The sequence below is a fragment of the Caenorhabditis remanei genome, chromosome I (assembly GCF_010183535.1).
Source record: "Caenorhabditis remanei strain PX506 chromosome I, whole genome shotgun sequence".
Lineage (NCBI taxonomy): Eukaryota > Metazoa > Nematoda > Chromadorea > Rhabditida > Rhabditidae > Caenorhabditis > Caenorhabditis remanei.
Window position 1 is genome coordinate 3,724,650 of NC_071328.1, and position 13,649 is coordinate 3,738,298.

The 13,649-nt window shown below is 39.0% G+C and overlaps 4 protein-coding genes across 4 annotated transcripts; 1 reads left to right on the forward strand and 3 right to left on the reverse strand.

Moving 5' to 3' along the window:
• Positions 1–3,336: 3,336 nt before the first annotated feature.
• Positions 3,337–4,122, reverse strand: GCK72_000523 (uncharacterized protein; the record flags this gene model as incomplete). The annotated part of the gene is made up of 2 exons (XM_003109184.2): positions 3,337–3,558; positions 3,742–4,122. The coding sequence occupies 2 exons, from the start codon at positions 4,120–4,122 to the stop codon at positions 3,337–3,339; spliced, it is 603 nt and encodes a 200-aa protein (XP_003109232.2).
• Positions 4,123–5,195: 1,073 nt separating this feature from the next.
• GCK72_000524 (uncharacterized protein) lies at positions 5,196–5,970 on the reverse strand (the record flags this gene model as incomplete). The annotated part of the gene is made up of 2 exons (XM_003109258.2): positions 5,196–5,342; positions 5,539–5,970. The coding sequence occupies 2 exons, from the start codon at positions 5,968–5,970 to the stop codon at positions 5,196–5,198; spliced, it is 579 nt and encodes a 192-aa protein (XP_003109306.2).
• Positions 5,971–8,442: 2,472 nt separating this feature from the next.
• GCK72_000525 (uncharacterized protein) lies at positions 8,443–9,464 on the reverse strand (the record flags this gene model as incomplete). The annotated part of the gene is made up of 2 exons (XM_053722544.1): positions 8,443–8,583; positions 8,763–9,464. The coding sequence occupies 2 exons, from the start codon at positions 9,462–9,464 to the stop codon at positions 8,443–8,445; spliced, it is 843 nt and encodes a 280-aa protein (XP_053591189.1).
• A 2,129-nt stretch (positions 9,465–11,593) lies between these two features.
• GCK72_000526 (uncharacterized protein) lies at positions 11,594–13,136 on the forward strand (the record flags this gene model as incomplete). Its single annotated transcript, XM_003109318.2, has 5 exons — positions 11,594–11,616; positions 11,659–11,761; positions 12,320–12,421; positions 12,466–12,765; positions 13,068–13,136. The coding sequence occupies 5 exons, from the start codon at positions 11,594–11,596 to the stop codon at positions 13,134–13,136; spliced, it is 597 nt and encodes a 198-aa protein (XP_003109366.2).
• Between the last annotated feature and the right edge of the window lie 513 nt (positions 13,137–13,649).

A 13,649-nucleotide genomic window follows, 5' to 3' on the forward strand; every position in this document is an offset into this window, starting at 1 on the left:
GATTTTCATTTTTGTAGTTGATAACTTTTCGATAGCTCCGCCCACTTTTGAGATATGCGCTTGTAAATCTAGCCACAGTGGACAAAAGTGTGCGCGGAGACCAAAGCTGGTACAGTACCCCAGAGTGCAGTTCTATAAAAAAATTGTCAACTACAAAGATGGAGATCTAAATTTGATCTTCATTTTTGTAGTTAATAACTTTTTGATACCTTTTCTAGTTTTTGAGGTATGCGTCTTGGAAGTGACATATCTGATTTCGACAGAGAAAAAAGCGGCTAACTTCGTTGCTTAATATCTCAAAAACTAGTAAAGCTATCAAAAAGTTGTCAACTACAAAAATGTAGAACTAAATTTAAGTTTTATTTTTGCAGTTGGTAAATTTTTAATAGCATTGATAGTTTTTGAGATACACGCTCTTGAAGCGACACGTCTGAAATTGGAGGGAGGGAGCAGAGAAGCCAGCTCCCAAGCTCAATATGTATAAAGCGAAAAGAGATACAAGAGATACAAAAAGATTGTTAACTTTAAAAATAAAGATCTAAGTTTGTTCTCCATTTTTGTAATTGATAACTTTTTGATACCTTTTCTAGTTTTTGAGATATACGTCTTAGAAGTGACATATCTGAATTTGACAAAGAAAAAAAAACGGCTAACTTTGTTGCTTAATATTTCAAACAGGGTGCTCAACCGATACTTCAAAACCGATTAAAATCGGTTATTGATTAAAAAATCGGTGAAAATATGAGTCGGTTTTTAAAAAAGAAATCGGTTTTTCTCCAGGGAAAAATCGGTTAAAATTCGATTTTCTTCGATTGTTTTGAGAAAAAACCGATTTTGTTCGGATTAGAAACCGGTTAAAACCGATTGTTACTCGATTTTTACCGATTTTCACCGGATTTTCTGAAAGTTCAAACTCTACGCCGGTTTGTCACGTTTTTATCATATTTTGCACTGTTCTTAATTTAGATTTTACGTAAAAATAGATATTTTCATTTTTGTTCAAATGTTCTTTAAAAATAGAAAAAAACGTGTGAAGTAATCGAAACGTGACAAACCGCCCTAGAGTTTGAATTTTCAGAAAAACCGATGAAAATCGGTAAAAATCGAAGAATAATCGGTTTTTTAATCGGTTTCTAAACCGATAAAAACCGAAACCGAACGGTTTTTTTCAAAACACAATCGAAGAAAATCGATTCTTCTCCGATTGTTGATCGATTTGCTACCGATTTTAGTTTTTGAGAAATCGGTTAAAATTCTTCGGAGAGAGAAACGATTTTCATCGGTTAAAAAAAATCGGTTTTTCATCGGTTTTACCTTCGGTTGAGCACCCTGATTTCAAAAGATAGTAAAGCTATCAAAAAGTTGTTAACTACAAAAATGTAAAACTAAATTTGAGTTTTATTTTTGCAGTTGATAACTTTTTGATATCGGTAAAAGATTTTGAGTTATGCGTATTGGAAGTGACACACTTGAACTTGATAAGGAGGGAGCAGAAAAGACAACTTTGAAGCTCAATATCTCTAAAACCAAAAGAGACACAAAAAAGTTGTCAAGTACAAAGATAGAGACCTAAGTTTGTTCTCTATTTTTGTAGTTGATAACTTTTTAATAGTATTGATAGTTTTTGAGATACACGCTTTTGAAGTGACACACTTAAATTTGATAAGGAGGGAGCAGAGAAGCCAGCTCCCAAGCTCAATAGCTCTAAAACCAAAAAAGATATAAAAAATTGTCAATTACTAAAAAATAAAGATCTTGTTGTGATCTATTAAATCAATATCAATTTGTAACAATCAAACTTCAAAAGCGTTCAAAAAATAGTATTTCAAACTTAACCAAATATGAAATTTCAGCAAAAAACCTACAAAATCAGAAACCAGGATAAAAAGTGTTCCTTTTCGTGTATCACCTATTGAACGGTGTGTTCTTGAGACGCCTCTCATTGAGATGCATCTGATAACAGAAACCAGAAAGTCGATAAGGTGTGTGGGGTATCTAAAGGTCGAACGATGATTAATGATTCCAGGCAATAGATTTTTAAAGTTAGTTCTAGATGAGATGGTGCAATGTTGAACAACTGAACACACTTGAATAAAAATTCCAAAATGAAATTTATACAGATATTAATATAGCTGATATTAAGAGGGTTTCGAATCTGTTTTCAAAATTTGTTTAACATTCTAAAAAATCAAGATACACTGCGTTGAGATTATAAATAGGAAAAAAAAGGTATCAACTTTGGCTGTTTTCAGTGGAAAATGACCAACTTTGATAGTGTATTTCGGTGTCACCTGATTGTCCAATAAATTCAATTTTATATGGGTTGAACAGAGCAAAAATGGCACATTATTTTTGTAGTTGACCATTTTTTGAAGGGATACTACCATGAAAGTTATAGGTTGCCAAAGTGTGAATCTCCAAAATTTTGCTAGTTTGCACTGAAATTAGTCGATTTCAGGGAGTAGTGGGTTTCTTTACCTGTAACTTTCATGGTAGTGTCCATACAAAAAAATGGTCAACTACAAAAATAATGTTCTATGTTTGCTCTGTCCAACTCATATAAACTTGAGTTTATCGGACAATCAGGCGACACTGAAATACACTGTCAAAGTTAGTCATTTTCCACTGAAAACAGTCAAAGTTGATACCTTTTTGTCCGGTACTGTATCTCGATTCGTTTTCATGTTAGTCATGATTTAAACATGATTTCAGAATTGTCACGACTTCAGCTTTTTATTTTCCATTTCAGATTTGTTCCAACCTGTCACTTCATCTGTCGACCAACTTCCAATAAGTGCTGTCTCCTTGAACGCTTTTGTGGAGTATCGGTTCCTCGTTTTCATCGGCTCCGAGACGAATCGAAGTCAGACGTTCTGAAACCGGACATTTCGAAACCATGTCCATCCGGAAGCCGGTTTCCTCTAGTCCCCTGTCCCCATAACCCTCTCTTCCCAAGTCACCATTCTCGTGTCTCCAGAATCTCCACAATTTCCCACGTCATCTGTTTCCCCGTCGCGTCTGTTTGCCATCACACCTTTACAATTCTCCCTGTTCACGTGAACTAGATTGCTATCTACTTCGTAATCTACATTAGCCATTTTTGACATTTAACAACAGAAAAAGACATGACAAGTGGATTAGTTTATTGAAGACAAAAATAGAGATAGGATAATTGTTGAATAAAGGGGGAGAGGGAGAGATCTGGGAAGATATACATACCAGTAGTGTTTCGAAAAAAGGAGATAATAGGAGATAGGGAGAATAAGGAAAACAAGGAATCGAGACAAAATCAGGATCGGGGTAACAAAACAATGAAAAAAAAGGAAGAAAGAACATTCAAAAAGGGTCACTTGGAATCTCCTCCTCGTCGTCGTTGGCGTCGTCGGCGTGGAGTCCTGCGGCGACGGGAATCTCGCCGTGGTGTTCCTCCTGCTCCTCCTCCTCAACATCCGGCTCCTCTTCGTCGTTGTCGCCCTCATCGTCGCTAGGCTCGAAGAGCATCTCGACTTCTTCTTGCTTCAGGTAGCGCTCAGCTAGAGCGTCGACATAGTTGAATTTCTGAAATAAAGCAAAGTTGAGAGATGATTAAGGGAAAGTTGAGAAGCATAAGCCTAACCTCAGCTTAAATGCCTCAGGTCAGTAGCCTAAGCTTAAATCAGTGAAGCCTCTGAAGCTAATCTAGTGAAGCCTATGAAGCCTAAATCAGTGAACCTAACTTTCTAAGCCTAACCCAATCCTCACCTCCTTCAACAGCTCGTGATCCTTCCCAATCACTTCCACTTCGGTCTTCTCCTTCTTCAACGCTGCCTTCAGCCTTCTGATGTGTCCGTGACACGCCGTCACCTCCTCATTCAGATCCTCCTCCTTCTCTTTCAGATCCTCGATCGCCCTCTTCGCCTTCTTCATCTCCTCTCCATGCACCTCCATCTCCTGGACCGCAGCGATCAGCTGGGTCTTCAGCAGCTCGTTCTCCAAGGCGACCTGGACAACGTCCATTTGGAACACCGATTGGTAGAAGAGCCGCTGAGTGTTCAGCTCTTCGTGGAGCAACTCGATCTCCTCACGGAGATGTTGAGTCTCGGTAAGTGGGGAGGAGAAGGTGGCACGGGCGGTTCCAGACATGATGTGGGGTGGGGGTGCGGGTGTGGGGAAAGGGGAAAGGGGAATGGGGAAACAGGGACAAATGGAATAATAGAAAATAAGTAATACTTTTGGGGGATTACTGTAGAATTCTGAAGGGGAAGCAGCTGTTTTTTTCGAAATTTGCTATAAAATCAAATCTCAAAAATTTTACGACCTTTTCCGACGCTGCTCTCCAACAGTAATGAGGAGTCCGCTTGCAAGATGGATGTGTCACGTACCGCCCAGATAACTGTGTCAACATACAAGAATTCCTTTGTATTCCTACTAATCCCCTGCTAATAGAGGAGGATAATGAGTGTGAGATAAGGTAATTGGAGTGTGCTACAGGGAATGAAGTAGAGACAGCTGGTCCTAGCAACAGGAGGGTATTTTTGTGAGGGAAATTGAGATTCTTATCGGAGCTGGGGGACTGTCCAATGCTTGCGTAATGGTTGCGCATGGGGGAAGATTAAAGAGTTGTATGAAGTTCCAAATAAGGAATCGTCACATTCATACAGCTGTTGTTCACATAAGATCATACCTGTCGATTCCCAAAATTCAAAACTCAAATGTTTTCGATTTTTTGAAAATTTTGAATCTTTTTCGCGAAAATGTCAAATTTTCGATTCATAAAGCCCGGCACTCTATTAACTGAAAAGTCAAAAATCATACTGTCTGGCGCGCCTTTGACGCATTTTGGGTGGAATCAAGCGCAAACCGCCGGTGCGCCGTAGTCGCGCTTTCTTTCAAATTGTGGCTCATAAGAAAGTCGAACAAGATGCCATTTAGATTATTTGTTTATAAGAATAGAATAAGAATCAGGACAATAATTGAAAGTGAGATCGAGGTGACCAGAAAATTTTCAACAATTGTATCAAGACAGGAGATCGAGACGGCTTGGAGTGAATAAAAGATAGTGAACATTTACAAAAAAGGAGAAATCGAATCGGGACATGAAATTTTGGGGCACATGGGGGAATTGGAGGTTTAGTAGGTGAAGAAAAAGGACGGAGCTGGTAATAAGGATCATAACGAAATCAATTCAGATGGGATATCTCGAGGAGATTATCTCCTCATCGTAGGTGTCGTCGGTGTCGCTGTGAGGCGTCTTCGGAGGAGACGGAGGAATCAGAGGCATCAGTGTCGGAGGTGTCGTCAGTAGCATCTGCGGCACCATCTCGGCGTTGTTGCTCAATCCATGCGCGAGCACCACGAACATTCTGAAAAATAGAAATATAGGCGGTTTTTTACTTTGAGGTTTCAGAACTCGTTTAAGGCTAATTTTCGAACCTGGCTCCAAGAGACTTTTCTCTTTTCCCTAAAATTCTAATAGTAAGTCGATTCATATCAAAAATTTCAATTTTTGGAATACCGGTGTCTCCTTTAAGCATAAGAATCCTTGGCAACCAGACTAACCTTCTCTAACACCTTCACCGCCTCTCTCGACTCCTTCAAATCCTGCTCCTCACTCTTCCAAACCGCCTCCAATCTCATGACTCGCTCCATGTCTCCATCGAGATCGTCGATCGTCTCCTGGAGCTCCTGTACCTCTTCCTTGAAGAATTTGATCCGCTCCTGTGCCTTCTTCATCTCCTCCGAATGATCCAGAATCATCTTCTGCTTCTCTTCCTCCATCTCTTCCACCAGCTCATTGAATCTTCGCTTGTCCTCAAAAGCCTGTTGAAGCTGGCCCTTGAGGTTCTGGTTTTCCAGTTGCAAGTCAGCATTTTCCATTCCAAAAATCGAGCGGAAGAGCTCTCGTTGTGCGTGGAGTTCCAGGTGGAGCGATTCGATTTGTCGGCGGAGACGTTGGTTCTCCTCGGCGTGGTCGATGACGGCTCCAGACATGGTTGGCGTGGGGGAGAGGGAAGAAAACACAGGGGAAATAGAGTAATAGAGTAGAAGTAATACCCGAGTAGAACTAGAGGATTACTGTAGAATACTGAAGGAGAGGGAGCAGCGAAATTTCAGAAATTTGCAATTAAATCAAATTTCCAAAATTTTTCAAACGACCTCTTCCCAAGCTGCTCTCCAACAGTAATGACGAGACACCTCGGTGGGTGTGAAACGTAGTCCGTACCGCCCAGATGACTGTGTCAATATACAAGAATTCCTTTGTATCCTACTAATCCCTGCTAGGAAAATGACAGTGAGATAAGGTAATTGGAGTGTGGTACAGTACAGGCAGTGAGGGAGAGGCAGCTGCCTATTGGGTACTGTAGCTTTTGGTGATCCTTATCGGAGCGGTGAATTCAAAGAAGTTACATGATGGTTACGTATGTAGCAGAGTTGCATGGAAGTGAAAATTTCTTATCCGGAAGTCGCCGGAATTCCATGCAACTCTGGTATGTAGGCTTCATGGGGGTTGTCTCTTTGAACACTTGAAAGTTGACACAGTGCACACACCTACCGTAACCCCGTAACCCTAAGATTATCAGTAGAGCGCATTAAATCACGCCTATTTCCGGCGACCGGGTGACACACAGCTTGAAAAATGGTTTTCTGAAAAATGAAAAATGATGTGCGAATTCCGAATTTGAAATTGAGAAGTGCATATTTTTCGAGTCTTCATGTTCCGTGTCTTCCCAAAAACCATGTCGAAAATTTTTTTTCCCAAAAACCAAGACAGTCGGTACGCGGGATAAAACTATTAGTACATCATACATCGGTGACGTCGTAACATCTGCCTTGATCCACACAACAACGGGAGATGAGACAGCTGCTGCACGTCACCGTAGTGTGATTCTTATCGGTGAGTGAGGATCCTCAAGAGGTTAAGGAGAATGTGGACAGTTGAGGCGGGGTAGGGATGATTCTGAAGGGGTTGATTGTTGTACTTTGGAGAATCTGAATCTGGTTCAAAAAGATTTAGAATGTTTGAATTTCAACATGGCTTTAGATAACAAATCTAGATTTACATTTTTGTAGTTGACAACTTTTTGGCACGCACCCTCGAAGGTGTAATAGAACTCAATTTAGTTCAAAATTCTTAGAATAGACATGCTTTGACAAGTGAGACTCTGTCATGGCTTCGAAAAGGTCTGAACGTTTTATGTTTATATTAGTTTGGAAGACCTCATCTAGCTCTCAAATTGTCTAGTTGACAACTTTTCCGTAAAATTCCTCTCCTAAAAGTTATAGACGTCTGGATGCAACACTGCCATCCATCTTCAAGAGAGACAATGAGTAGGCGACGTCACATCTCTAGTGACAACCGCGTAAAATTGCCTAGGGAGGACTTGGGTAAAAAACAAACTTGTCACGAACCGGGCCTGGCCGAAATCGGATTTTATCTAGGCGCAGCTTGACCCGTCATTCCGGGGTTCGGATACAAACATTTTTTAAACTAAATTTTGAATTTTTTTTCCGAAAATTGCGAATTTTTGACTATACTTCAGAATTCGATCAAAAGCTAGTTATGCATCAGGCAATTGGATTATTCTTAATTTACCCTTTTAAAATTCAAAAATTTTGGCCAAAAAGTAGGTACCGACTCGGCCCTCCCGAAATTTGACAATCTTGGGTAAAAAAGTTGTCAACTACAAAACTGAAGATTTAGAGTTCTCTGCTACGTTTGTTACACATTTGCTGTTTCTATTTTAGTTTAAAAACGCACGATTTACAGAAATATTTATTTGGAAAAATAAAGTTAAAAATGGAAAGTTTCGAAAACATGCAGACAAAAAGATAGTTTGTGATAGATACGTTAAAAAAGGAAAAGTTTTCATAAAGAGATTCGAGAAAAAGTGAAAAAAAAGAAAACTACAATTTTACGGTTTTCTTATTAATAGAAAATGTTTCTCACAATCAGAATAAAAACATCAAATTGACGACTGATAAGTTAAAAATAGGAAGTTTCGAAAATATGAAGACAGAAAAGAAAGATAGATAAGTTTGAAAAAACAGTAATTTTCAAAACAGAGAAATTTGAGAATAGCTTGAAAAGAAACAATTAAGGTTTCCCTATCGAAAACAATTTTCATAGCCAGAATTCAGGTTCCAAGTAGATAAGCAAGAAAATAAAGGTAATGAAATTAGGAAGGTTCAAAGTTGTACACAAAAGCAAAGTGCCAAGTGCCAGCCAAGTTTTAATTAATACTCGGAATTGTAGAATTTGCAAAAAAAAAGAAGTGGATTCAAAAAATCACAATTGAGAGGGAGAAGGCCGAATGGGGGGGGGGGGGACAGAAGTTATATAGTGGGTACCTCACATTTGAAACTTGAGATTGCCTAGCTTAAGCTTCGTATCATCAGCTATCTGAAGGAGTTGCTACCCAGCCAAAGCTAAAATTCAAGTATCTGATACCCAAAATAAGGTAATCATTGCTCCTGCTCATCGACCATCTCGAATGAAGCCTCCTGCTCCAGTAGTTGTTCCGCTGGTGCTCCTCCCCAAACCGCCGTGATATCATATCTCCATTCTCCATTGAACTCTATCATTCTCTCTCCTGGTAACTCTCTCTGGAAATAAATGCAAATACGCTCTACTGGTAATAACTCGGGACAGTTCTTACAACTGCGCTCCACCAAAATTCTCTTGAAAAATGTCTCTTTTTCTCTGAGTCTCTCAATTTCGCACACAATTTAATTTGGTTTCGGTAGAGCGCGGCTGCAAGAAGCGTATCGAAGACTTGACCTACCAAAGGACCTCCCAATAAGTCATCCAAAGTCATATCCTCCTCCTCAGCACCAATAGTGAGCACACTCATACTCTCGGATACAGTATCCTCAGCGTCCATGACCAATTCCACTTGATTTTGCTCCATTTGGCTCTCCAGATCCGAGATTTTCTGGAGAATCGACTCCATTTGCTGGCGAGTCGCATTCAAATCGCCATGGAGAATTCCCGTTTGTTGGCGGTTTTCCGAGATCATAGTGAGCAATTTTTTGAAGGAGAGCTCTTCTGTTGGCTCCGTGACGTCTTCTTCAACTCCTCGGAGTCTTTTGTTCTCCTTGCTCAACGCCTCATTCTCCTCTCCTAACTTCTTCATCTCACTTCGGTAGAATTTCGACGCCTTCATTTTCTCCTCGATACACTCGTCACGATCCGCATGGACGACGTCTAACAGCCGCTGGCTCTCCAAGAACTCGGCATGTTTCTCGTGAAGACGTGCCTTCAAAATAGCATTCTCCTCTTCCAGCATCTTGGCACGGGTTCGGAAAACTGACTTTTCTTTTTCCAGCCAAGATTTTTCCAGCGACAAGTTGTCACACTTGATTTTGAAGTTCATGATATCTTCATCCTTCACATGCAATTCTTTTCTCAATTGCTCGATATGAATCATCTTTTCCTTGATTCGATCCATAAGCGACTCACATGAGTCACATTCCTTCGATTCCATTTTTTCAACTGGAGAAAAAATCTGAAAATCTTAAATTTTGAAAAGAAAAAGAAAACAAAATAAGGAATGACTAGGTGGCAAGCTATTGATCCGTGTTGCTTAGGGAGACCGTGAGAAGGAAAAGAGGACGGAGAGAAAGAGCTTTCTCCGTGAGAAGCAGATGGAGCTAGTGCTCCTAGAAACACCAATTATATGATTATGGGAGGTGGGTGACCCAACCAGGTGAACGGAGCGGAGGAAATGAGTATAATGAAAAGCAACCTCCGAAGAGAAGAGAAATGTGGGGCAGTGTTCAAAACAAAATGAGGAAGTCTGGTTCGTTTTGTTCATTATGTATTATGCGGTAAAGTAGACAAATCTTTCTTTTTATGGGTCCGATTTTCGACAATTTGTTGAAATTGCAAAGCGAATGAGTAGAAAACTGTCTGAGATTTTGTTAGGGTTCCAAAAACTAGATTCTAAAGATATCGCCTCAATGCTCCTTCCAAACAGAGTTTGAAAACTAATTACTTCACAGTTTCCGACACTGCAACAAAGAACTGCAAGAAACGTGAACACGATTTTGTCACGTTCAAAACCAATTCTTTTATTTTTTGCACTGAAAATCCAGTAGTTTTTAGGTTTTTCGTCGCAATGAATGGAAGAAGGTCTCATCCATCAGTATTGTGAATAACTAAATTATCTATCTTATGAGCCAGAAAACGTTAATTTTGGTCTAAAATTGGCTATTTCGATACAGAAAAACCGATTATCAGATAATTGAGATTTTCACCAATTTCAGCTAATACTTGGGAAACTAGTCCCTGGCCTTATATGGCTAGTAACGATTTACAATACACACGGCTCAATATGGACTCATTTCAGTTTTAGAAAACAGGCATAAAACTAGAAAAAAATTGAAAAATTTGGACACCTCGATGAACATCTATTGGAAAAAAAACTTATTGAAGAACCAAATTACGTTTTTTATTGATCATATAGTTTAAATCTATATCTTCATTTTTGTAGTTGACAACTTTTTTGTACGAGCACTTCCTAGAGAGTTATGATCATTTTAAGTGGACAGCTAAAAATCACTATATTTTGCACTGAAAATGGTCGATTTGAGGGAGAAATTACTTTGTCGATATGTAACTTGCTAGGGAGTGCCTGTGCAGAAAAGTTGTCAACTACATATAAAAATGAAGCTCTGCCTTTGTTCTGTATGGTTTATACATAATTTACTTCGTGAAACAGTCAGGAATACCGTAACACCATCTCAAAGTTGAACATTTTCAACTGAAATAGTTAATCGTAGCTAAACGATTTCAAAAAGTTATAAACCTTCAAAGCATAGAATTAGGAATCTATTAGCTCAGCATAGTTCTATCGAAACATTCTTGAAAAATGTCTCTCTTTCTTTGAGTCTCCCAATTTCGCACACTCTTTTCATTGGTTTCGGTAGAGCGTGGTTGCAAGAAGAGTGCCGTGCTAATAGAAAAAATCTGTTGTTTCTGCTATTCATACGATACATTTTCTTATAAAGTGCTAATGCCCTTTCCAGATTGGGACTTAAAAAATCTTCCTGATGTTGAACTGAACCTTCTGCTGTCTCTCTGAATTTTAATTTCCACCAACAAAAAGATTAGGGATACAATCTTTCCTTAAAAACTACATAAAATTGAATTCAGTCTGGTATTTACCAAATTCATTTTTAGGCTGACTGAAAAAACATCGGGGGAGACAAATGTGAAATATTAGCAAAATATTTATAAAGTTTGATGAATAACCTGGTGCGGTTTCTGAACAATTCATAACTCAGACGTCAATGAATCCGCTTCACTGCTTCTGATAATATTACCCTTTATGCTTCAAAGCTCCGCCCACAGGATTCTAAGAATTTGGGTTTCAAAAAAAAGGTGGAAATTGTAGCGGTCAGAAACCTTCAAACTCGGCGAGAGACAAGATTCTACATGCACAAAATTTGGAATTTGGATAAAAGTGCGTGAACTTTTAAAAGGGCAGAAAACGTCACGAAGTTTTTTGAGCACACGTTTAGAAAATACGTGGATAGATCTGAAATTGCGTTTGTTAAAAAGAACAAATAAATCTCATTTTGCCTGAAAATCTGTTAGACTTCTCTCTTTTCAATGTATATATTCATTTTCATTTTGTGAGTCTGGGGTACCAAATGCGCTCTACGGAAACTTTATAGAAGTATTTCCACTATCTTGGCACTAGGTTTGGTTGGAATAGTTCATGGAGACGATGACGTCATCTCTTTGGCAGGACATCATGCGTCAGGAAAGTCTCCGCAGGTTTGAAGATGTTATGGATCGGCAGATATTTAAAAATAAATTATCATATTTAATAGAATTAATCAAAAAGACGAGCAACAGTCTAACCAAAATTGCGGGAAAACTGACACAAATCGGCTCAAAAAGTGGTCCTGGACGTGGAAGAACTTTTCATGACCTAGGAACCCAACAGAAAAAGTTCGGCTAGCACTGATCATTTTGAGCTTTTTGAGACTGAAATTTTGTAGCCTGAGAGTTACCGTAAAAACTGTATTAAAACGGAACCTGTGTTATAACAGGACCTTCTACATGCTCAAAATGCACCACTTGTGTTCTCCAGCACATTTTCCATGATTCTGATTAAAACCAGCGTGATTAGTATATCAGTTCGAATAGAAACCAGAATGTCTAGAAAATATTTTTAGCAAACTCTTAGAAGTCTCAAAAACCATAATACTTTTCTTGAAGGTAGCTGAAAATAAAGTTTTTACGGTTCCTCAAAGTTTTGTAAAAATCTGTCAAATTTCAGAAAATCACGTCATTAAATACATTTCTTCTTCTCAAAAATTAAAATTTCAGATAGTATTCATCAACTACTTTGATACCTTCCCAACCAATGCGTATCCTCACAAAGAGGATGGAGTGACCCGTGAAATTCCACCCGATGAGCGGTACTTGTTGGTAATACGGAACTCCATCATATGAATAAAATGAAACTTTTCCAGCCACCCTCTATGACGTACATGATCTACATAGTCCTTGGTATTCTCTCTCTTCTGATTCTCTTCCATTTGCTTCGTCGTCGCCCCATTGATCACTATGAAGGACACGAGAAGATGAATTGTGATCGAGAGGAAGAGCAGGAATTTGATAGAATGAGGAAGACGAAAGATCTGGAAGCGTCGAGACTTTATTTCTATAAACAACGGACAAGCCACGTGGCGACGTCGGAGAAGTTGGAGGCCACTTTTGGAAGAGATTTCAATCACGAGATTAGTGGATTGAGTGATGCAGAGTATGCAAAGGTGGGCGGAGTTGAGGAAAGAGAATTAGCACGGCGCGTTTCGTACAACTGCGCTCTACCGAAACCGAAGAAAATAGTGTGCAAAATTGAGAGACTCAGAGAAAAATAGACATTTGTAAAGGGCATTTCGGTGGAGCGCAGTTGTAAGAGCTGTGCCTAGCAGAGTTGCATGGAATTCCGACTTCCAACTTCCGGGCATTTTTCCATTCCGATTTCCGACTTCAGACTTCCGGATAAGAAGTTTTCACTTCCATGCAACTCTGATGCCTAGCTAATATTGAAATATAATATTGAGAGTTTCAGAAAGAAAAAGTGACGATGACAACTGTAAAGTTGAGAGGAAAGACGATTGATGATGAAGAAGGGATTTGAACTGTTTAGAGTGTGTGAATAAACTTTTTTTTAAATGTTAACTCTGAAATACATGTCAAAAACGTTTTACATTGGATTTCATCGAATTGCAAGGAAATAAGATTATCGATAAGTCTTAGTGGATTCCGATGTTGCTAATGCGCTCTACTGATATATCCGACAATAAACTTCTCCCACCACGAATACTACAGTAACCCAGAACTGCAAATTGTGTTTTGAGCTGTAACTTTGTCAGTTTTTACCAAAATTCAAACATTCATTAAAGTTTCGAATCAGGTATAATCATGCTATGGTTTTGTGTAGATTGGGTCCGAACACGAAAACTACAGTAACCCGAAAATCGTTGCAGGACCCAATTTCTTTCAAACCTAGCCATGATTATACTTTTCAGAAAGCTATCAGAGCGCTGATTTCAAAAATCTCAATTTCAAAAAAAAAGTTACATAAAACTGATAGGAATACGGTAGAAAACGTGATTTGAAGTTTTGGGTCACTGTAGTTTTCGTGGTGGGA